Genomic DNA, 26845 nt, shown 5'->3' with positions numbered 1-26845 from the left:
ATCAAATTTAATAAAGAATCAATGTCATTTTACTTAGTCCATAAAATTCTGTAAAATCAAATATTCATACTGGGCTCGAGACACAGACATTAATATCTAGGAAAGATGACCCTGGAAAATGTGATTCACTGATTTTTATGAGTTTCCTTTAGTGAACAAAATCAGAAAAGTTACGCCTACAGTTGTTTAAAAGGAATAAAAGCCTAAAATGAATATTATAATTATACTTTCTGTAATTATATTTTTAATGAATGCTTAGATACAAGCAACCACTTACCATTTCTAAGACCTCATCTGGAATTTTTAATGCACACAGGTGCCCAACATTAACAGAAATCACCAAATAATTGCCTCTATCATACAGGGGAATAGGTGAGACCATTAATTTTCTAACAGCCTAAGTAACTGTTCCCCTCTGTTGCCTAAATGAATACTATGGATGCAGAAATATTAGTGGAATAATTAGTGTTGTCCTAAGAATCTCCAAACCCATTAAAGTCCCATAATGCTAACTTTAACTTTAGCCTCTCAATTACACTATTTTAACATTTAACAGCATTGAAGACTCATTTTCCTCCAGTTAGAGTGAAAGATTATTAGAACGTAAGAGCAAAAGTATTCAACACTCAACCTAAACTTACTAATGTCAGTATGTCAAACTGTGTTTCCAAGGGATAGAAAGAACAGAACTTTGGCATTTTAAATACATTTTAAATTTATCTTTATGTTTAGAAACTACAAAGAAATATTCATTTTAATGACAATATGCTCAGCATGTGATACAATATGAAAAAATATCAAATAGATCTATCTATAAGATTATTGAGATTTTTGAAAAACAAAAACAAATATTTTTATTCTTCATTTTTTTTTCTATTTTTTTTTTAAGTAGTGGAGATTGAACCCAGGGCCTTTCCACAGAGCAAGATCCCTAAATTGCCCAGACTGGGCTTGAACTTGGATTCCTCCTGCCTCAGCTTCCTGGAGTGTTAGAATCACAGGAGTACATCACCACACCCGACTGAGAAGAACTATTTTAAATAAGAACACTCAGTGATTGATTTTATATAAGAACATCTGAAATACTACCACAATGCAATATTAATAATTCCTAATTTCACTATATACATCTACTGTTTGTAGAGTTAAACATAGTCTAATTTAACTCTTAGATATTCTAAAGAGTAAAGTAAAACAATATTGTAACAATGTCATGCAGACATGCCAAATACAGCGTGAGTTACTAGAAAGACCTCTGCAGGGTTATTTATAGTAAACATTTGTCCCAGTTTACTTTTAAAAACTGGTACCAAAAATCATAGGATAAAAATCTATTTGAAAAATTAAAAGTGAGCTTAAGAAAAGAGCAATATTTCTTTCTTTAAAAATGTACATACTGTAATATTCTGTGTTATACAAGACATACAGTACAAAATAGTACTTATATTCATAGAATAATCAGAGCACTTCATGGTTTTTTTTTTTTCTTTCCTTGTAAACTGTTTTGTAAAATAAATATCATTACCTCATAGATTATGTTTATTTTTCTTTTCTTCATTATTAGTAATATAAAGATTAAAAATCCTTCCAAGATTCATTCAAATGAACTCTGAAGTCATTTATTGTAGCTTCTTATTCATGTAAAAAAGAAATGTGCTGTAATAACTGTACTAACAAAATAAAATATGACTTGAGTCCTTTACTTGAGAGACAAAACTAGTTCAAATGTTATATTGGTCAGATGTTCTGTTGCTGGAACCAAATTTTGACATGCACAATTTAGAAGTGGTTTATTTGGCTCATTGCTGGGGTTCTGAGGTGAGGCAGTACATCGAGACAGAAGGATGTGGTGGTGCAAATTTGCTCACTTTACAGCATCCAGGAAGGAGAGAGTAGGGAAGTGCACTAGAGAGGGAAGGGCATGGATCAGATAATTTCCATGATCACACCTCTGTGACTCACCCAGACATACCTAGACATATGCTTTACTAATCTCCAAGTTGTTTCTCAGACAATTCAGTTAACAGTCAAGTTTACCATCACAAATTTAGATTTCTGAATCACCAAATATCAGTATTATCAAAAGGTCATTTATTCTTAAACTGTTTAGGAATGTTATACCATTTGCAATAGCACTGTAGTTATATGGCCTTCAGTATTCAAAATAAATTAAGTGACATGTTCATTATTTCTAACTCCTCAGCGATTCCTTAGTTAAATTAAATTCAATCATTCCAATCCAAATTAAATTTCTTCTTGACTCCAATCCCTAAGTCTCTCTCCTGGCTACCATACTTGATTTCCTTATTTCTATATATTTTTTTTACATAGTAAGGACCTCAATATCTCTGGATTGAGTGAAATTAAAAATTAAAAATCCAAATATTCTCTTCATTTGCTTAAGAATACCTCCTTATATCCCTATTTCCATTCCATCAGCAACATTCTGGTTTCTAACTCTACAATATTTTTCCATTCTGCCTCTATTTGACCAAGGTTGCACTTCCCAACTCCAGGATTTTTCCATGATTTACTTATTACTCTAGCAATAACTTAAAAACAACTGACAGCTCCTACTTGCCAAATGCTAAGCTTACAAAATCTTTTCAATCTGACCTCAGTTCAATATTCCAACACTTTGCCTATGTATACTCTACGTTTATTTCCTCCAAACCACTTTACATATTATATTATCTCCCCCCTAACATTCTATGTTCCTCTGGGATTGCAACTCTCTCTCTCTTATTTTTTTTTTTTTTTTTTGGTACCAGGGATCGAACTCGGGACCTTGCGCTTTCGAGGCAAGCAGCAGCACCACTGAGCTAAACCCCTGGCCCTCTCTCTCTTTCTCTCTCTCTCTTTTTTTTTTTTTTTTTAAGAAGGAAAGCTTTATTTCAGCTCAGGTTTCTGACTCTTTAAACATGTGGTTGCTCCTACCTTAAATGAAATGTGTCCTGTTTACTAGGTCAAAGAATGCACACTCGTGAATAATGATATGGTATAAATACTGTTAAGAGTTTAGATCTGGAATGTGCCCCCAAGTCCTCAGATTATCAGTGAGGCTTTGGAAGTGGTTGGATCACTGTACTGTACAGTGGATTAATACACAGATGAACTCAGGGCTAAGTGTGCTGTTAGGAGGTAAGGTCTGGTTAGAGATTGATCACTGGGGGTCACCACCTCAGCTCTCTCCCTCTCTCTGCTTCCTGACCACCATCACAGGAGCAGCTTTTCTCCATAGCAGAAATCACCCATGCTCTTTCTCCATCCAAGCCTGCCAACCATGGACTGAAACTTCGGAAACTGTGAGCCAAAATAAACCTCTTAGGAGTTATGGGCACTGGGTATTATATCTCAGTGACCATATAGTGACTAAGACAAACACATACACTCAAACACTGAAAATATACACAATATTGAATAAAGTAATCTTCAGCTTAGGTAACCTGTTACTTAAGGAGCACTGCTTCTAGTTAATGGTTTTTAGTACCATTATTTATAAATATATGTAAGTATATATTTAATATGATATTTTCTGTGACATATTGCAATCTGTATCTCTATTACATATCATAGTTGTTTCTGTTCATCTTTGTGACTCTATCCTGTCTAGAAAGGAGTCAAATAAATTTTGGGTTTAATGCCTGTAAAAGACTATCCTCATTGCTTTGATACATTTAGAACATGAGTTCACTTCTATCAATTATTATTAATATGACTTTGCATAAATAACTCTAGGACTTGGTTCCTCATCTACAAAATGAGACAAAAACAACATATTGAATAGACTGACTATGACTATTCTCTCAGATGTAAAATACAATGTCTGGTGGTAATCTCAATCAAGATTAGTTGCTTCTACACTATTGATATACCTGAATACTTTAGAGCTGTCCATCTGATCTTTTCTGTTTCTTATCATTTAGTGTACGTTTAAAGGCACTGGTCACATTCTAGCTTCTGGAGTTTACTGCACATTTCTGGGCAGCCAGACAATTTTCTGGAACAATATTTGCATTTTATAAGTCTCATTGTTCAGTGCTTTGCATGTAAGGTGTAATTAGAAAATATTTGTTGAAGGAATAAATTTGTTTCTAAAGAAAATATATTTATTGATGAATGTTTATTGACTTTTAGTTGTGATATCAAAGCAAAATTATCTAATTTTTCTTTTTCTTAATATACAATAAGATGTATATTAGGCATTAAATTCATGATTTTTAAACATTTTCATCAAGGAACAACTGGACTATTTTGAAATGCAAATCAGAGATGTTATGTATATTAAACATGACAAAGTTCATTATAAACATCTATTTTAAAGTTATGTGGTCACAGATTTAACTCATATCCCCAAAAGTACAATACAGAAAGCTTACTTTTACTTTAGCATATTTAACTATAAAGATCATTACTCTAAGGATAAATTCAGTACTTTAAGAACATAAATCTTCTACAGCAAGATTAATCTTGCATTCATTTTAAAATTTTAATTATTCACAACTTTTTCATCTTTTCTGTAGCATTTGGCTGCTTGACTGACAAGTAAAATCTGCATCAAAAATTAAAATTTAAAAGTAAAGACTCTGACAAGTTTCCCAAAAAATCTCTTTTGAACATTTTTTTATTACTTAATTTTAATTTCAATGCCCATCATTAAATTGTTTAACAAAGTATCTTTTTCATTTGTGGTAAATCTGTATCATACTGACCCACAGAAATTTATTTACTCTTTTGAAAACACATACATATATATAGATAGTGTAAAATTTATTTTAAAACATACATATACATGTAAATGAAATAAAATTTATTTTAAAGCACAAATAATCTTTAAAATTTGTTAATGGTATCTTTCATTACTATAAAATAGCTTTGTATGTATGTGGAAGAGGGCCTACTTGTTTTTCCATGATACATTTAATAGAAAATCAAGGAAAACTGATAGGGTATTTGAATATTAAATCTGAATATTGAATCTTTGGAAATTTTTCTGAAAATATTTCAGTACCTATCTCACAGGAAATTAACACCCACAAACATAAAGCTTTATTGTACAAAGCAAAATCTTTATTTATCACAACTTTTATAAGAAAATAGTATGTCAAGGCAAGTAGAATTCAATCTACAGACATTTTAATTTGAGAAATAGGTTTTGAACTTTCAGAAACTGAATATACTGAATATAAAGCAGTATAATGCAAATAATGATAACCAAATAAATGCTCTTAATGTTGTTAAAGTGACACAAATTGTAAAAAAACCTTGTATTTATAGATTGGAATGGTGGTATTTGCCACAGGACAATAAAATCTGTATCTTGAATGAATACAACCACATTTCAATGAAAATAACATGCGTAAAAGGCAGATGGTGTAAAATGTCTTTCTTTTAATTGATGGACTTTTAGATCTCTCTTTGTACATGTATATATATATATACACATATATTTGTGAATGTATATACACAGATAATGTATATGCATAAACATATTTATAATACAACTCATACTTTAACTTTGAGTATGAACTAATAAATTTGTTTAGAAGTAACAACTGTAAAACTGCACCAAAATTTCTGTAAAGTAGCTTTTGTAGGTTGTAAATAAATTCCTTAAAATTTAATATTTCTTACCCACATTTTTAATACATTGATAAGCATTTCTTAAGATTAGGCATCAGAGGTTGTAGCGATTTAGCTCAATAGCACTGTACCTGACTCACAAGCACAAGGTTCCGAGTTTGATCCCCGGTACCAACAACAACAAAAAAAGATTAGGTAGCAGCAAACAATTAGGTATGACAAAATCCCTATGCATATTTCAGAAGCAAACATAGAAAAATATATACAAGTAAGACAGCTTATCTTTTGAAGTTCACAGTTGATCAACTCTATTTTCAAATTATTAGACATCTATAATTTAACAAATAAACAATGAAGTTTTTATATTCTTAAGCATAGTATTTCTGTGTAGTCTAGACTACTTTTTCTACATACAGTATTATGTATATTTCACTTTACATTTGCAATATTTTTCTGTGAACTGTAGTCATAAAATATGCTGAGAATGAAAGGCAAAATGTACAATAAGAAAATTACAGGGATCTGATCAAGAATGAGAGCAGAATATTTTAATGGTATTCATTATTAGCAGTTACAGTGATTTTATCTGAAAAAAAAAAACTGGCCCTCAAACAACTTTATTGTTAAGCAGAGTAGTCAGCATTGTAATTCTATCTTGAGATAATTTGGCAAAATATTAAAATTCCCAATTGCTTGTTTTTAAGACATAAGATTACTTTTTTGTGAACTAAGGGTAGAATTTTATTATTTTGTAATATGTTTTAGCAAAATTAATACAGTATTTTTGGTTTACCCTCCATTTTCCTTTGTAGATATACTTATATCATTTATATCTAATTCTTCTCCATTTGTATTATTTAAAAAGATGAAAACTTTAAAAACTTAAATGGACAACAGCCTTTTATAACATATTTAATATGTGAAATCTTTTATTACATCTTGTCTATTAGAGACACCAGAATGTGCAAATGAAATAAAATTATTAAAAATTATAATTGTATCCATTTTGAGAAATTAATTATTACCATTTTGATACTTGTCCTTTTATGTACTTTTTGAGTGCATACATTACATATATATTTATATGCAGGTATCGTTTCTGGGTTTTTGGGGGGGGGTTGGTACAGGGATCGAACTTGGGTTTTTGCGCCTGCGAGGCAGGCAGACGAACCACTGAGCTAAATCCCTGGCCCCAGGTATTGTTTCTCTACCGCAGAATCATATGGTCTTTGAGGTATCTCCATACTGATTTCCACGGTGCTTGCACCAGTCTACACTCCCACCAGTAGTGGACGAGGGTTCCTCTTTCCCCACAGCACCCCAGCATTTGTTATTGGTTGATTTCATGATAGCAGCCATTCTTTCTGGAGTGAAGTGGAATCTCAGCGTTGTTTTCATTTGCATCTCTCGAATGACCAGTGATGTTGAACATTTTTTCATGTATTTATTTGCTATTTCTACTTCTTTGAGAAATGTCTGTTCATTTCAGATGCCCATTTTTGGATTGGGTCTTTAAATTTGGGGACTGGAAATCCCATTTGACCCTGCTATTCCACTGCTGGGGATCTTCCCCAAAGAATTAAAAGAATCATACCACAGTGATATATGTGCACCCATGTTCATAGCAGTGCAGTTTGTAATAGCTAAAACTTGGAAACAGCCCAAATGCCCATCAACTGGAGACTGGATAAAGAAAATGTGGTGTTTTTATAAAATGGAGTACTACTCAGCCATAAAAAATGAGAAATTAGAGACATTTAAAGCTAAGTGGATGCACATTGAGGCCATACTCTTAAGTGAAATAAATAGGACACAGATGTGTAAATACCGAATCGTTTCTCTGGTGTAAAAAACTGAAAGTGTAAATAAGGACTAAATGTATAATAGGTCATGTGAAATAGGAAGAAAAGGGGCAAAGGGGAAGGAAGTGGGAGGGCTAGGGGAAAGGATAGAAGGGAATGGGATTAGTATGAGAAAATGGAAAAATAGGAGCAAAATCTTTGTAAATAGGGAGGGCTGGAGGGGTTGCAGGGAGGGCTGGGCAAAGGTGAAAAACAAGAACGAAGAGAGACTATGTAAAGGTGCAAATTTCCAATGATGAATGTCATTATATTGTATATCTAAAATGTACCAATGATTAGAATGTATAATCGATAATGTAAAATAGGAAGAAAAGGTCCAAAGGGGTAGGGGTAGTGGGAGGCACAGGGGAAAGGAAAGAAGGGAAAGGAAAACATGATGAGAAATGGAAAAAAATGGAAATAAAGTCTTTGTAAATAGGGAAGGGTGGAGGGCGTGAAGGGAGGGCTAGGAATGGGGAAAAAATAAGAACCAAGATGCATTATATAAAGGTACAATTCCCAATGAGAAAAAAAAAAAGAATCTTATGTTCTTGTTGGCTTTGTAACCTATTTTTGATCATTAACATACCATTATGAATTTTGCTTGCTTCTGCTTTTAGTCAGCCATCACATAACAGAGAGTATTATAGAAGCTATAATAATGAAGTAGATCATTCAATTTAAAATTACATCTTATTCTTTATGTCATCTTATTTTTTAAATTTTGTTTTGTTTTGGTGTGACTTTTAATAGTACTCAGACAAGAAGCTCCTCTACTATGTTGGAAATCCTATGTTGGACACTAAAATATGTCCTGTAACAGATTTAAAATCACATTCCCCACAAATGTTTGTTGTGTTGGGGTCAAACAAGAAGTATTTTTTAAATGAGTATATACATTACAAAGTATTGTAAAATCGTCCCCAGGGAACAACAAAATTAATGAAGCTTCAGAGATAATTTCTAGATAAAATTACTAGTTTTTAAAAAGTTTTCTTTCGTTTGATTTGACCCAAAATTAGCACTGGCCAACCTGTTTTAAACCTTGCCTTTGGTCAATCTGCTCTAATACAAACAGTCCTTCAACTAAATCTTGTGAGGCTGGCCCTGAAAATGATTGCTGTGATTGAAAGCAGGCTGAGGGTGAATACTGAAATGAGCAGTAAACAGAAGATTATATGTGAGGAAGACTGCAGAAAACAGTAATTTGAAGCTATACCTATTGTCCTGGACTAGTCTGAACACTGCACAAATAGGATACATTTTAATCTTCACAGCTGTGACAGATACAACAAAAGCCATTATGCAGATGCCATTTGGGGGCCTTGGAGATTTAGTAAATGACCTCAAACTATACAGATGTTGAGCAGAATATAAAATTTTGATTGCAGGGCCCATGCAGGGTTTGCCAATAAATTTACTGTTCTGATAGGAATGTGTGCTGTGCTAAAGATTAGTACCAGGTTACTTGTTTTAGAGCAAGATGACATATGTACTAAATTGACAGATCACCTTAAACATTGCAATCTAATAAAGCTTATTTTTTCCTTCTGGATAGATACTATCAGAGTGCAGGAGAATTAAATTAAGACAAGCAATTTATCTCTACATTTTCTCCTCAAGACAAAGAAGAATATAAATATTGGCAGAAAATGTAGTTGCTTATATTTTTATTAGTAATGCTTCTCCATTAATGTCATTTTGAAAGAGAATTCAATGGTTTAATTGCATTTAGGGCTAATCAGTGTCTTATCAGTGTAGGTGAAATACAGATTTTCGTGCATTATCTTTTTCTCATTAGCTATCCCTAATTTTCATAATAATTATTAACATAACATACCATTAATATACTCAGGAGGTGTCAGAAAAGATTGTATGTCATGCTGCAATTCATTAAATCAGAGAAAGAACTGTTTCATTTCTCAACTTCGATAGATAATTTATTTTACAGTCATGAAAGACAATTTATCTGCTGTCTAGAATTTTCTATTAGTGGGAAAAACAGTTTTAAAAGTATTTATCTATAAGAGAGAATTTAAGAGATCTCTATACAATTTCTGGCTTTTTGCAGTCTAGGATTATTTTTATATGAATTTAGCTCTTTGTTAAAAAATCTAAGCAATTTAATGCCTTTTCAATTATTTTTTATTTTACTTGAGAGAATTTTAAGATTGTTTTCATTTATCATACATATATTAATTACTATAAAATTATCCCACTCAATTTTATGATATGTTATAGTGTGATGGAATAGGCACAGGTAAGGACTTTCTGAACAGAGAGAGCCCTAGTTGCACTGGAAATAGTACCCAGAATCAACAAATGAGATCATATCAAATAAAAAAAAACTTCTGCACAGCAAAGGAAACAACCAAAAGAATGAAAAGACAATCTACAGAATGGGAAAAAATTTCCAGCTATTCATCAGACAGAGGACAAAGACTAATATGCAGAATATATTAAGAACTGGAAAAAAAAAAAAACTAGATTCCCCTCAAAATAAAAGACCCAATCAAAAAAACGGGAAAGTGAAATGAATCCAACACTTCACAGAAGAAGTGCAAATGGCCAGTAAATACATGAAATGTTCAACATTTCTGGCCATTTGAGAAATGCAAATTAAGACAATATTGACTTCCATCTTACTACAGGCTGAATGACTATCAAGTAAACAAAGAACAAATGCTGGCAAGACTGTGGGGGTAGTGGCTGCGGAGGAACCCTTCTACACTAAGGAAATCAATATAGAGATTTCTTAAAAAACTGAAACTAGAAATTGCATTTGACCCAGCCATTCACTGTCTAGGTATCTTCTCAAAAGATTTAAAGACATCATATCACAGTAATACATGCATAACCGTTTTTATTTATTTATTTATTTGTTTGTTTTTTGTGCTGGGGATCGAACTCGGGACCTTGCGCTTGCGAGGCAGGTGCCGGAACCACTGAGCTAAATCCCTGGGCCAACGCATAACCATTTTAATATCAGTAAAATTTAAAACAGCTAAATCTTGAAAATGGTTTATATGACTATCAACAGATGAATAGATAAAGAAAATATGGTTTTTATACACAATGGAGTACTACTCTGCCATAAAGATAAACGAGTCATTTGAAGGAAAATGAACGAGACCATAATGTTAAGTGAAATAAATCACACACACAAGCTTATATATCTCATATATAAGAAATACAAACTATAAATAAAGAGTGAAATAAAAGACAATAGGAAGTAGAATAGAGATTTCTCAAAGAGGAAGTGGATGAAGAGACTTAGGGAGGGGGAGAGAGAGAAAAGAAAGGGGACGTAAAAAGGGAATGAAGATGGGTTATGTACTAACTCCACACAAGTAATATAAATATAATGTACTGCTAATATCTATTAATAAGAACAAAAATTTCTAATATGCCCCTTTAAATTTTTTTTTTCAAAACTGTTTCCTAGATAATGTAATACTAATACTTCCTAAAGACCAAAAGTATTCCCCAGTACTTTGTTAGAAGTTGTGTCTAAAAAGCTGATACTGGTACATATACTATTTTTCCTCTTAAATTTATTATAAAAAGAAAGATGGGTCCCCTGTTTAGTTTAAAGAGCAATGATAAAATAATTGACATTCAACAGAATTATGTTTTTCATAGTTTTTACCCACTGTACATGCTAAATTTAGAATACTGGATTTTAAGATTACTATTACTACTATTAAAGATAATTTGATAGCTAACAATGACCCAACATTTATTGAAAGCTATCATGGAGCCATTTTCAAATGTACAGTAGCTTATGAGCTAATAAATGCAAATTATATTGGCTTTCTATAAAAAATATCACTCCAGGCCTGCTGCTTTTCATTAAAGTAAATTAATTAAAATTACTAGGGAGAATTATTTATTTCTTATTTATTTGGGACTAAATTTTAAGTAACCCTTATGCTTTCCTCTTTCTATTGGACATACCAATACACAGTTTAAATTAAAATGTATTTAAAGAAAAATGAGTGGAAATTTTTAAGAGCTATTTTTCTCAATTTTCTGAGATTAATGTTGTCACTAGACAGGTCTCCTGTGTGAGGTCAGCACAGCACAAAGTTAAATGGGTGTTTAAGAAATTAGAAGATATAGTTTCTTCCAGGTCATCATTCCACAGGCCCCAGCCCAGAGGAAAAGGCTTCCAGGCCACCATTCCACTGCTCCCAGCCTAGAGGAGGTGAGCTGCATGGGTGCCAACAGCGCCCTCCCTACCCCGTTGAAATGAGAAGACACATAAAAAAGTCTCAAACACAGACTTCCAGATCACCTACAGCAATCCCAAAGGGAAACGAGATGGAACACTCTGATGCTCAACCACCTGGACTCCCTGAACTGGCAAAAAAAGAGGATCTGGAAAAAATGAAATCAGAAATAATTTCTCAGATAACAGCAGAGATTGTGCCTATAGTGTAAGACATGATTAATAAATCTAGAGAGAACACAGTTAAAAAAAAAAAAAAAAAAGAGGAGCTGAGGAACATGACGGAATCCCAACATAGGAAACAAATGGAATCCATAAAACAGGTACAAACAGAATTCCAGGAGATTAAAAACTCCATTGAAAGTCTACACAGCAGAATGAGCCAATGTGAGGACAGAATTTCAGATATAGAACATAAGGGTCCAATTAGTGAACATGAAAAGAAAAATTGCTTCAAAATTGTAAGGGACCATGAGAAATCAATCCAGCAGCTGCTAGAAGATGCAAGGAAGAATAACATAAGACTGATTGGAGTCAATGAAAAAACAGGAGAGAGAGCAGATGACATTAAAAAATACTGTTCACAGAAGGAATGGCAGAAAACTTCCCAAGCAGGGGAAAAGAACTTGACGTACAGATAACTGAGGCATATAGGACTCCAACTAGCCTTGATCAAAAAAAAAAATCTACCCATAGGCATATAATTGTTAACATTCTAGAAATCCAACAGAAGAACAAAGTCGTACAAGCAATTAGAGGAAAGAAACAAATCACATACAAAGGAAAGCCCAATAGAATCACAGTGGAAATCTCAATGCCAACCCTCAAGGCAAGAAGAGCTTAGAGTGACATATTCCAAGCCCTAAAGGAAAACAGCCTCCAACCCAGACCGATGTACCGGTCAAAAGTATCTTTCAAAATTGATGGAGAAATAAGATACTTTCATGACAAAGAGCACCTTAGGAAATTCATGAATACCAAACCAGAGTTCCAAAAAATTTTGGATAATATCCTAGGAAAAGACAATGAGGATCACAATCTAGGAAGCACAGCAGAATGAATCCATCAGGCATGACAAGAAATTAAAGGCAGAGGGGGAGAATCCAACAGAAAGAATAAGTCATGACAATGATAAGTCAGTACATATCAGTTGTAACCATCAATATTAATGGTATCAATTCACAAATCAAAAGAAATAAACTGGCAGAATGGGTCAAGAAGCAAAATCCAACAATATGCTGCATACAAGAAACACAATTCAAAAAGAAACTCATAGATTGAAAGTTAAACGGTAGAAAATAATACTCCATGTGACAGGAACCCAAAAAAAGCAGGAGTAACTATGCTCTTTGCAGATCAAGTAAATTTCAAATCAACACTGATTAAGAGTGACAAAGAAGGACACTATATCCTTGTAAAGGAAATAATCCAATAGGAAGAGATGATAATCATAAATATCTGTGCACCAAACACTAGTGCTCCCAACTATATAAAACAAATACTAACGGACATGAAAAGTCATATATGCACTAATACAATAGTACGAGGGACCTCAATACCCCACTGTCACAAATGGATAGACGAACTAGATGGAAAATAAGGAATGAAATACTAGAACTCAATCAAACTGTTGAACAAATGAACTTAACAGATGTTTACAGAGTCTTCCACCCCACAAAATCAGAATACACATTCTTCTCAGCTGCACATGGGTCATTCTCCAAAATAGAACACATACTCACACATAGAACATGTTTAAGTAAGTGCAAAGGAATTGTAGTTATCCGTTGTATATTATCAGACCATAGTGTGAAGAAATTGGAGCTACATAGCAAAAGAAACTCAAAAAATTTTATAAACATGTGGAAATTGAACAACACACTTCTGAATAACCAATGGGTCACAGAGGAAATTAAAGAAGAAATCAGACAGTTCCTTCAATTAAATGACAATGACAGTGCAACATATCAGAATCTATGGGACACAATGAAAGCAATCTTACTAGGGAAATTCATAGCAGTGAATACAGATATTAGGAAAACAATGAATCCAATTAAACAACCTGATGCTGAACCTCAAACTTCTAGAAAAAGAAGAGCAGGACAACCCCAAAGCTCATACAAGGGAGGAAATTATAAAGATCAGAAGAGAAATCAATACAATGGAGACTAAGAGAATGATACAAAAATCAATGAAGCCAGGAGTTGGTTCTTCGAAAGCATCAACAAAATTGACAAACCCTTAGCCAACCTTCTCAGAAAAAGGAAAGAAAAGGCTCAAATTCATGCAATTAGGAATGAAAAGGGTGAAATTACAACTGACCCAGCAGAAATCCAGAGGATCATCAATAACTACTTCCAGAACCTATACTCCAATAAGATAGAAAACACGGAAGAAATGGACAGATTCCTATATACAAATGAATTACCAAAGTTGAATGAAGAAGACCTATAAATTCTAAACAACCCAATATCAACCAATGAAATTGAAAATGTAATAAAAAACTTATCAACTAAAAAAAGCCCGGGCCCTGATGGCTTCACTGCTGAATTCTACAAGACATTTAGAGAGGAACTACTGCCACTACTGTTTAAACTCTTCAATGAAATTGAAAGGGAAGCAATACTCCCAAATTCATTCCTGGAAGCAAGCATCACCTTGATCCCCAAAGCAGAGAAAGACCCAACCGAAAAGGAGAACTATAGGCCAATCTCACTAATGAACATAGATGCAAAAATCCTTAATAAGATACTGGCAAATAGAATGCAGAACATCATCAAGAAGATCATACACCCTGATCAAGTGGGACTCATCCCAGGGATGCAGGGGTGGTTCAACATACGCAAATCAATTAATGTAATACACTGTATCAATAGAGCCAAGGACAAAAGCCATATGATTATCTCCATAGACGCAGAAAAAGCATTTGACAAAACCCAACATGCATTTATGATAAAAACACTATAAAAAATTGGAATAGATAGTCTCTACCTCAAACTGATAAAAGGCATCTATGAAAAACCAACAGCCAATATCATACTAAATGGTCAAAAACTAAAATCCTTCACACTAAAATCAGGAACAAGACAAGGATGTCCATTATCACCACTCTTGTTCAATATAGTTTTGGAAACACTAGCCATGGCAATTAGACAAGAGAACGAAATAAAAGGAATAAAGAGAGGAAATGAAGATGTCAAATTGCCATTATTTGCAGATGACATGATACTGTATATAGAAGACCCCAAGAACTCCACCAAGAGTCTTCTAGACTTCATAACCAAATTCAGTCAAGTAGCTGGTTACAAGGTCAACACACAAAAATCAATAGCTTTCCTCTATACCAATGACAAACTCACTGAGAGAGAAATAGGGCAAATAATTCCTTTCACAATAGCATCCAAAAAACTGAAATACCTAGAAATCAACTAATGAAAGATATCAAAGATCTCTTCTCTGAAAATTATGGCACTCTGAAAAGAGAGATTGAAGATGATATCAGAAAATGGACAGACATCCCATGTTCCTGGGTAGGAAGGATTAATATAGTGAAAATGGCCATACTTCCAAAACTGCTATATAGATTCAATGCAATCTCAATTGAAATCCCAGCAGCATACTTCACGGAACTTGAGGAAACAATCCACAAATTCATTTGGAACAAGAAAAGACCCAGAATAGCTAAAGCAATTCTAGGTAACAGAGACATGGCAGCGGGTATCACAATCCCCACTTTGCAACTAAACAAAGCTACTGTGATAGAAACAGCATGGTACTGGCAAAGAAATAGACCTGAGGACCAGTGGAGCAGAATAAAAGATGCAGAAACAACTCATCTTTGACAAAGGAGCCAAACACTCTCACTAGAGGAAAGATAGCCTCTTAAATAAATGGTGCTCGAAAAATTGGGTTTCAACTTGCCAAAGATTAAAACTAGACCTATATTTTTCACCATGCACTAAACTAAAAATTGAAATGGATTAAGGAGCTAAATATTAAAATAGAAATGCTGAATTGCCTGGAACAGAGGTTAGGTAGAGCTCTTGAAGACATTGGTGTAGGAAAAGATTTTATGAACAAAACCTCAGTGGCCCTTGGACTAGCATAAACAATCAACAAGTGGGATCTCTTCTTATTAAAAAGCTTCTGCACAGCAACAGAAACCACCAGCAATGTGAAGAGACAACCCACAATGTGGGAAAAAATCTTCACCTGCTGTTCATCAGACAAAGGTCTACTATCTAGAATCTATAAAGAATTTTTAAAAATCTGACCTCCCAAATTTAAAGACCCAATCTGAAAATGGGCATCTGAAATGAATAGACATTTCTCACACAAATAAGTAGAAATAGCAAATAAATACATGAAAAAATGTTCAACATCACTGGTCATTCGAGAGATGCAAATGAAAACAACGCTGAGATTCCACCTTAGTCCAGAAAAAATGGCTGCTATCATGAAATCAACCAATAACAAATGCTGGGGGGCTGTGGGGAAAGAGGAATCCTGTTTCACTGCTGGTGAGAGTGTAGACTGGTGCAACTTTGGAAATCAGTATGGAGATTCCTCAAAGAACTAGGACTGGAAGTCCCTTTTGACCCCACTATTCCCCTGCTGGGTATCTTCCCCAAAGAATTAAAAGAATCATACCACAGTGATATATGTGCACCTATTTTCATAGCAGCACAATTTGTAATAGCTAAAACTTGAAAGCACCCCAAATGCCCATCAAGTGGAGACTGGATAAAGAAAATGTGGTTTTTTTTTTTTTTTTTTTAACAAAATGGAGTATTTCTCAGCCATCAAAAATGAGAAATTGCAGACATTTATAGCTAAGTGGATGCACATGGAGGCAATACTCTTAAGTGAAATAAACAGCACACACATGTAAATACCAGATAGTTTCTCTAGTGTCAGAAACTGAAAGTGTAAATAAGGACTAAAAGGTATAATAGATAATGTGAAATAGCAAGTAAAGGGGCAAAGTGGAAGGGGAAGTGGGAGGGGTAGGGGAAATGAAAGAAGGGAAAAGAAAAAATGGAAACAAAGTCTTTGTAAATAGGGAGGGATGGAAGGATTGAAAGGAGGGCAGGGGAAGGGGGAAAAATAAGAACCAAGAGAGGTTATGTAAAGGTGCAAATTTCCAATGATGAATGTCATCATATTGTATACCTAAAATGTACCAATAAAATAAAATTTTTTAAAAAAGACTCAAGAGAAAAAAATTTTGAATTTTGAATTTTCTTCTCACTCTCTCTGCATTTAAAATAATATTACTTGTCACTAATGAAATCAACTTGGTGGTACCAGTTGTAACAAAGGTATCAGTATTAAACTATCATAAATGTTGACCTTTCTAGCTTAGCCTTTTTGTTCCATGTCCTTTTAACACGGTCCAAAAATTACTCTATCAGGAAAACCGCATCCAAATCATTGAGTAACCAAAACTCTACACGCTGGTATGCAATGTCTTTATCTTGGAAAATCCTCAGCATACCTCCCTGATTGTTCAAAAAATGCTAAAATATGAGTAACATTTCCATGTACAAGCTCATTATTTAGAAATATAACAGAACAGGTATGACTAGCTCAGACTAGTGAGTTTTCAGAGTAGATTTTTCCTCCCGTGAAGCACATAATCTTGAGTATAAGAAATTGGGCTTTTGTTAAACATGAGAAGGATAAAAAATCAATTAAGAATGTGTGCAACACTTTGACAACACAAGTACCTAAAAACAAAACACTTCACCTAAATTATACCAATAGTACAAATAATTTTAAACTTAATTTTAATAAAATTACAGATGATTATATTTCATTGAGTCTAATATAAACCTGACCTGAAACTATGTTAGCTATTTTGCCCATCCACATTTCATTATGACATTTATTTATTTACATTTTTGGTCTTTTTTAACTCTGTAAGGGCCCAACAGTCTGATTTGCTTTGCTCTGCATTTCCAGCACACAGTAGAAATGTAGTTTATATTTTATTTTAAGAAATGAACTTCTGCTGGGATTTAGCTCAGTGGCACTGCACTTGCCTGGCAAATTCAAGGACCTGAGTTTAATTTCAGGTACCAGAAAAAAACAAAACAAAACAAAATAAAAACAAAAACAAAAAAAACAAGAAATGAACTTCTATCAATGCCTTTAGAATACTGGATGTGTCATTAAGAATATCACTTATATTGGATAATTACTTTCAACAATTCTCTTATTGTATTAACTTTACCTGTAGCATATTTTTTCAATACTATCCTAAATGCTCTATCCCTATTGGAGGCTTGTATGCCTTTCTTTGTTTACATTTCAAAGTCTCATCTTACTTCATTGATCTTATTCTATGCAACATTTCCTTATTCTTTTCTTACACACAGATTTTTTTCTTAAATTTAAGCTTTATAATTCAACATTTTATGGTGCACTAAAAAGTTAACTTTCATTCATGGTAGATAAAAATCTAGCATTACTTTAATATTACATTGTAAATGGCATGAAAGCCTCTTTCACAATCTTGGACTACTTTACCTTTTTAAAATCATCTTTCCTTCAAGCATCACAGAATAGCTGGCCTGGAATCACTGCTATTTTCAATAATATTTTTGCCATTCTAAGTGTGAACTGAGAACTGCTTAACTCTCTTTCATTTTGACTAAATTCTGGAAAAAAGAAGATTCCAGGTTTTGAGGCTAAAGGCAGAAATTGAGTATGTTGACCACTACAGATTTAATAATCCTATGAACTCCCCGATCGGTCCCTTGTTCAGAAATGCTCTCCACTCTTTTTCTTTTCAGTCTGGTTTTCTTTGTTTCCTATACTTACAGCAAATGCTTCACTTTGAGAAAATCTAACCACCCTACCCTTCAGTACCAACCTTAATTTTTCAACTCTAGGAAAGCTTTTGTGTTTTCATCAGTTGAAACGTTTTCTTCCTTTGAGTCCACAATGCAATTTGTGCTCTCACCTGGATTATTACATCATATAGTTATATCAATACATTGTTAAGTCCTCTCTTCTCAATGAATCTCATTCCATTTATCTCATCATTCAAAAGCCAGGTCTTCTCCTTAGGGCACATCTCACCTCCAGACATCAGTTCCTGTATAGTTTTGGGGTTTTTTTCCCCATTAACTTTATTGGTACATTTTAGGTATAAAATACAGTTACATTCATCAGTGGGATCTTGTATCATTACATGAGTCTCTTGGTCCTTACTTTTTTTTCCCCTTTCCCTAGCCCTCCCTTCACCCCCTCCACCCTTCCCTATTTGCAAAGACCTTGTTTCCATTTTTTGCCTCTTCTCATATTTTTTCCTTTCCCTTTTTTCCCTTACCCTACCCCTCCCAATTCCCCTGCTCTTTTAGACCTTTTCTTCCTGTTACACAATATCAGTTATATATTTTTTAAATTACAATATTAAGATCTAGGATACATTACCACAGATTTCACAGAATTTAAAAGGATATAGAAAGTATATTACAAAAATCTTTTTTGAAATAAATTTGACAACTTCTAAGAAGTAACTTGGAAGACAAATTAATGAAACTAACTCTGGAGGAAATATAAAATTTGAATAGCATCTATTAAAAAAAGGTAAATTCCTAGCTTGAAAACCTACCTATATGAAAACAGCAGGCTCATAAACATTTTAACTGATAAATTATATCAAACATTTAGAGCACAAAAAAGAAGGAACACTTCTCCCCTCATTTTAGGAAATCAACATTGTGCTAATCCTAAAATTGGATAAAGATAACAGAAGAAAAAAGTATGAACACAGATAGAAAATTTGTTTAACAAAACAAACTCTTAGAAGTCAGATCTGGCAGTATGTAGAAAGTGGTCTTATTATAGGGATGGCAGTGTTGGTTCATCATTGGAAGATCCACCCCAAAAGTCATCATTTTAACAGAGGAAAGGAGAAAGCCATATGACCCTGTCACTAGTTGGAGAAAGAGTATTGGACTAAATTCTACAGCTGTTCATGGTAAAAGCTATCAGGAAACTAGAAGTAGAACAGAACCTTCTCAACAGATCAAAGACATGTATTCCATACTTCCAACAAAAACTCCTTCTATGAATGGAAATGGTACAATGCTTTCTCCCTAAAGTGGGGAACAAGGGCATATATGCATACTCTTCATCTGTCCATTAGACTTTGAAACATAGCTCTAAACCAAAATAGTCTGGTGATAAAATGACACAACTAGGATAGGATTGGCATGGCAGAAGCAAAATCTTTATATGTAGATGAAATGATCATCTACAGAGAAAATACTAAGAAATCTCTAGGAGCCCCTAGAACTTGTACTTGAATTTAGTGGGATTAGAAAACACAAGGTAGCCCAAATGCCCATCAACTGGAGACTGGATAAAGAAAATGTGGTGTTTTTATAAAATGGAGTACTACTCAGCCATAAAAAATGAGAAATTAGAGACATTTAAAGCTAAGTGGATGCACATTGAGGCCATACTCTTAAGTGAAATAAATAGGACACACATGTGTAAATACCGAATAGTTTCTCTGGTGTGAAAAACTGAAAGTGTAAATAAGGACTAAATGTATAATAGGTCATGTGAAATAGGAAGAAAAGGGGCAAAGGGGAAGGAAGTGGGAGGGCTAGGGGAAAGGATAGAAGGGAATGGGATTAATATGAGAAAATGGAAAAATAGGAGCAAAATCTTTGTAAATAGGGAGGACTGGAGAGGTTGAAGGGAGGGCTGGACAAGGATGAAAAATAAGAACCAAGAGAGACTATGTAAAGGTGCAAATTTGCAATGATGAATGTCATTATATTGTATACCTAAAATGTACCAATGATTAGAATGAATAATCGATAATGTAAAATAGGAAGAAAAGGTCCAAAGGGGTAGGGGTAGTGGGAGGGGCAGGGGAAAGGAAAGAAGGGAAAGACAAAATGATGAGAAATGGAAAAAATGGAAATAAAGTCTTTGTAAATATGTAAGGGTGGAGGGGGTGAAGGGAGGGCTAGGAATGGGGAAAAAATAAGAACCAAGATGCATTATGTAAAGGTACAATTCCCAATGAGAAATGTAATTGTGTTGTATACCTACAATGTACCAATAAAAGAATTTAATACAAAAAAAAACAAACACAAGATATGTATAAAAATTCAGGTCTGTGTATACTTGCTAAAAATGAAGAACTGGAGATTGAAATTTAAAAGTTATGTAGGAGTTCCTGTATAGTTATTTACATTTCTTGTTATGACTCATCCCACCTTTATATCCACTCGCAAACTTTTCCCAGAATTCTCTAGAACTCATAGTACTTCATCAGCAAAACCTCCTAGATACTTTAACTTTCTTCCTAACTTTCTTTTACTTTTGATTCCTTCTTTCTCTCTCTATACCATCCCTTCAAAATAGATGTTTCTTTAATGGCTCCATTCAAGTATTGGTTCCCATACTTTAAATAATTCTGAGCTAGGAGTAAAGCACAGACATCTTTTCTCTCTCAAGTGATGCATGTAGAATATTATTTCTGTCTCCTTTTTTTTTTTTTACTTCTAATTGTTTTATTAAACAAATTTTTATCTATGTTCATACTTTTTTCTTCTATTATCTTTATCCAGTTTTAGTATTAGCACAGTGTTGATTTCCTAAAATGAGGGGAGAAATGTTCCTTCTTTTTTCTGCTTTAAATGTTTGGTATAATTCATCAGGTAAAATGTATATGATCCTGTTGTCATATGTATAAGTTTTCAAGCTAGGAATATACTTTCTTTAATAGGTGCTATTCAAATTCTATATTTCCTCCAGAGTCAGTTTCCTTAAGTTGTTTTCTTTTTTTTTAATTAAATTCTTTTATTGGTACATTGTAGGTATACAACACAATTATATTTCTCATTGGGAATTGTACCTTTACATAATGCATCTTGGTTCTTATTTTTTCCCCATTCCTAGCCCTCCCTTCACCCCCTCCACCCTTACATATTTACAAAGACTTTATTTCCATTTTTTCCATTTCTCATCATTTTGTCTTTCCCTTCTTTCCTTTCCCCTGCCCCTCCCACTACCCCTACCCCTTTGGACCTTTTCTTCCTATTTTACATTATCGATTATTCATTCTAACCGTTGGTACATTTTAGGTATACAATATAATGACATTCATTATTGGAAATTTGCACCTTTACATAGTCTCTCTTGGTTCTTATTTTTCACATTTGCCCAGCCCTCCCTTCAGCCCTTCCAGTCCTCCCTATTTACAAAGATTTTGCTCCTATTTTTCCATTTTCTCATATTAATCCCATTCCCTTCTATCCTTTCCCCTAGCCCTCCCACTTCCTTCCCCTTTGCCCCTTTTCTTCCTATTTCACATGACCTATTATACATTTAGTCCTTATTTACACTTTCAGTTTTTCACACCAGAGAAACTATTCGATATTTACACATGTGTGTCCTATTTATTTCATTTAAGAGTATGGCCTCAATGTGCATCCACTTAGCTTTAAATGTCTCTAATTTCTCATTTTTTATGGCTGAGTAGTACTCCATTTTATAAAAACACCACATTTTCTTTATCCAGTCTCCAGTTGATGGGCATTTGGGCTGTTTCCAAGTTTTAGCTGTCTCCTTTTTCACGTCATTCCAATTTGTTTGAAGCAAATACCATCAGATATACCACTGGTATGCTTTGGATATGATTGTCCCCCAAAGTTTCAAGTGCTCTTAGAAGCTTTATTCCATGTAACCATACTAAAAGGTGTTTACTCTTGTGGGGGGTGATTAGAGGAATATGATTAGGTCATGGAATTTTTGCCCTCATGTTTCTTTCTGGGAGAGGTACAGGTTTCCTGGGACTGAAATAGTTTCCAAAAATATGAGTTAAAGCTATTTAAATCTCCTCAGCTTGCTCTTTTGGTTCTGCCCTCTCTCACATTGCTGCATAAAGTTATAAAGTAGTCAGAAGTCTCTCAACTTAGTCTCAATAGATGGGGCCATCCAATCTGAGACTTGTAGCCTCCAAACTTGTGAACTAGATAAGCCTCTTTTCACTGCAAAAGTACCCATTCTCAGGTATTTGTTATAGTATCACAAAATGTATTATGACCACCACCCACTAAATGTTCTTATTACAGTCATCCAAAGACCTCTTTAATGGAATATTTTAACTTTTGGATTATTGCAGTCTTTCTTCTTCACCACAAGATAATCAGCTAGTTGATAGCTTTGTCTTTTATCATTTGTATTCTTTACAGGACTCATAGGTCATGCATTTTTCTAGCCTTTCTGCTTTCTCTTCTTGATCTCTAAGCACTGACAATCCAGGTGTTAATCTGCAGAATTTTAAATTAACCCTTAAATGTCTACTTGATTGCAACTTGCTCCATAATGTCTCTCTTAAGTCTACATGAGAGTCTGAAATTCTTGTCAAGAACTATGCTTCTTATCGAAAAAGCTTCATAAACATAAAATTTCTACAAATAAACTATTCATGTTATTAAAATACTCAGAGGAGGGATGGCAACCTGTTCAGAACAAAATCCTCCCAATCAGTCTAGATTTCCCCAATCCCTTGTGTAAAGTCTGTTAGCATATACTTTTGAACTTATCCTCCTAACTCACACCTACAGTTCCAGCTAAGATAATGTTTTATCTGATTTAATCATATCTTAGGCTCTGCTTATACTTTTGTCTGAAACTACTCCTGTTACCCATGCCCAAGCCCACACTGCTCAGGATCTAGAATAGTTTTATATCATACCACATGGTCAGAGACATTCAAAGGCTTTATTTCTAACCCACTGGGAGAAAAGCCCATCTAGCCCCTGGTCACATTTCCAGACAACTCTCTAACCCTTCATTTTCAAACACATTGGCCTCCACGCTACCTGTAGGCTTTAAAGAATCTATGTTACAATAGTCAAATGCCCCTTTCCTAGCAATCTGCAATATTTCTCTCTTCCTTTGTCCAGAATTTTCCACCTTGGAGTGTTCTTTTCTCAGTTTCATATTTAAAATATTACTACTTTCATTTTTCTCTTACCAAGATTTGTTTTTTTCTTATAATTTATTATCACATTACTTTATATTAAATAGCTACAGATTTTAATGTTGCATGTATCCCATTCACAAGGTTGCCTACATTACTAGGACAAGCTTTTGGTTTTTTGTTTGTTAGTTAGTTTTTCAACTGTTCCATATTCATCCTCTAGAACACTGCTTAATACAGTATAAGCACTGGAAAATGTTTATTAGATAAATGATTAAACTAAATCAAAAATTTAAAAAAGTCTTAAAAAGGTAAAAATCAGTTACAAAGGATAGTTACTTGTAAGAAAAATTATAGTCATGGTTCTCCTGGTATGAGGGAAAGGGATAAGTAGTCATGGACCAAACTAGAGACAATTAAAACCTAATTTTGCCAAAAAATAATTAAATTTTGTGTTTGTACAATGACAGTTACTAAAATGATTATTAAAATATTCTCAGAAAAAGAACAGTAATTAAAATGCTAAACTTCACTAGTCTCCAAACTCTTCCCTAAATAAAATACATTTAAAAATAAATTTCTTAGAAATAAAAATATTGCAACTATTTGTACTAAAAGATTATCTTGAAATATATTTGATAATATTAGAGAAAAGTTGAGCATTATTATATTTAGTCTTGAATATATATTTAAACTTCTAAACAGGAATTTTCTGGTATATGAAGGAAGTTTTTCAACTTTTTGTAAATTACAAAAATTAGTGGTGTTATTTTTACATTAATTTAATTAGCATTTTAAATTTTAAATATTACTGCAGAAACAAATCAATACATAATATTTTATATTATTTCTTTGATTAGAAATTAGTGATTTTATATTCACCATTAGAAATTCCATTTTGAGAATCTTTGGGGTTATTATGAATTAAAAGTACCTAAGGGATAAAAACCTGCTAGGAAAAAGAAACACTTTAACATCTTATTTAATAGAGAATATTATAAATAATTTGTACCCAGTTTTTAGTAAAAATAAAGTATATCAAGTTGCTTACTTTTCACTTTATATTAATAATTTGTGCTTATTTTGGATAATTAACCTCATATTTCCACATTTCAGGCTTTTGCTTATTACAATTTGTATAAGTACAGTCAATATAAAATGTGTTGTTATAGGTTATTGTAAGGCATGAGATTTTTGCTTTTATTTCAGTTCTGTGTCTTAATACATTTTCTCATACCTTTACTCTGAGCACAGAAGCAAACATTCTTGCATCCTCGGACACACCTCCAATGTAGAATTTTTTTTGAAACATTGGAGGGTGATCATTTTCATCCTGAATTTCAATATACACTTTAGCTGTATTGCCTGGAAGAAAAAATGATACATTTTTATTGGTTATTATTCTCTACAGAAAAATGCAATGGAGTAAATAATTACCATACTTTAAAAGAAAGCAATGGAAATAAATCAGAAAGTCCTTTCTAAATGGATGCCTAACCCTTCAAATGCAGAGAACACTGATATCTAGTATAATAGTGAAATCTAATATAATAATGTTATTCCTGTGATTTCTTTCAATTACAATGTCCTGATAATTTATCTTGCTTCATTTGATAGGCACTAAAGTATTGTGAGCTGCTAATTTAAATGAAATAATTAAACTCTTTGTGTTCAGAAACACTTTACATATCTTACCAATAATTATACTAAAGTGATACAAATATATACATTGTGCAATAGTAGAAAATACCATAAGCTAAATATATATATATATATATTATTTTCATGTATAATAAAACCATCATTGATATTCTCCTAGACTAAAAGTGAACTACAATATTCTTACTTAAATATTAGTGATGGTTGAGTTGCTTTTTCTAAAAAGGAAAATCAAGTTTCATCATATACTAGAAACCATCTGTGTTAGAGGTTAATATCCACTCAAATATATAGCTGAAGATAAAACAATCATATTATTCATAAATTTTATTTATAGTGATTTAGATCACATTAAATATACCATAAAGAATATATTTCATCACCAGAAGTAAGAAAACCCTCCCTTCATTATATCTTTACTGAGAACAGCATTTTCTATGAGTCCAAGAATGATGTTTGACAAAGAATATAATGTATAAAATCAACTTTAAATCAGATAAAATTGGAAATAAGTGGTTATTAACTTTCCAGAAGTAGAAATAACTATCCTAATCTATGACCTAAGTAAACTTTTCTGATGCATTTCAATTATGACCAAATTTATGGCATTAGACCTACAAAATATTTGTTGGAAACAATATTTTTAGATATTTTATCTTGTAATTCCACTTCTGGAAATTTAAGTAATTATCATTAGCTAGTAGCACAGCAGGTTCAAAATTGGTATACAAGAAGTTTGTGTTGATTGGATGAAGTTACCTTGTCTTAATAAAAATTGAGAAATAGGCTATAAGCTGTGTTTTTCTTTTCTTTTTAAACTTCTCCTAAGGTTAGTTAGAGAGAAAATAGAGTTAATGCTAAGGTTTTGCCCATATTGTACTGGTACTCATTTCATTTCCCTCTTGTCTCTTTCCCACTCTTCTTGAACCAGAAGGACTAGAATACAGAGGAAAAATACGCTAGGTCAACAAAGAGCACCAGTGGCAGAGAAGAATTTGCAACTTGTGATTATGCTTCTCTATTCTACAGTGCCAGGGCTCTGATTTGCACACCAGTCAGCCACCACCAATCAAAATTCATCTAAAACAAAATCTATTTTTATCTTAACAGCAGAACCATTTTGTACTACTGATATCATTCTTCATTAAATCATTTAAAATGTAATGAAGTTTCCAAAGTGGAACAACTTATTTGACTATGACCTGACTTTGAATCTGGTTAGTCATTTCAGAAATAAGTAGATGACTACTTATTCAATATTTCTTGTGTCATTTTTCTCATAACCCCACTGGTACTCATGTATTCAAGTCTCTCAGTGCCTCACCTGTATGATTATACATTATTTGCTTTCCTAGTCATCACTTTCCAGTCTGTTCTGTATTCTGATGTCTTGGTGACTTTACAAAATTCAAACATGCTACATTAAGTCAAGTACTAAACCACAGTTCGTTCATTTGCACACTCTACTGTTTAATCATTCAAACATTCCATGAATCTTTTGAAGAACTGCCATGGGTTAGCCACTCTAGGTCTCACTGTGTGGGACAAGACATCAAATATATAATCTTAAAA

At 33.2% G+C, this 26845-nt stretch overlaps 1 protein-coding gene across 21 annotated transcripts in view; it reads right to left on the bottom strand.

The window, feature by feature from the left end:
• The window catches only part of Pcdh15 (protocadherin related 15), a 1622160-nt gene that overhangs the window by 77205 nt on the left and 1518110 nt on the right, over nucleotides 1–26845 (bottom strand). For all 21 annotated transcript variants that reach the window (XR_015440346.1, XR_015440347.1, XM_087184836.1 and 18 more), the window contains one exon: nucleotides 24852–24979. Coding sequence is in view for 19 of the 21 variants with exons in the window: in XM_087184836.1 (XP_087040962.1) it covers nucleotides 24852–24979 (128 nt within the window). In the remaining 2 variants the exon portion in view is untranslated. The remainder of the gene's footprint in view (nucleotides 1–24851; nucleotides 24980–26845) is intronic.

Source organism: Heterocephalus glaber, unplaced genomic scaffold, assembly GCF_053883595.1.
Source record: "Heterocephalus glaber isolate CG9 unplaced genomic scaffold, H.glaber_assembly_v1.0 deba00001497, whole genome shotgun sequence".
Classification (NCBI taxonomy): domain Eukaryota; kingdom Metazoa; phylum Chordata; class Mammalia; order Rodentia; family Bathyergidae; genus Heterocephalus; species Heterocephalus glaber.
This window is presented reverse-complemented; position numbering and strand designations above follow the sequence as displayed.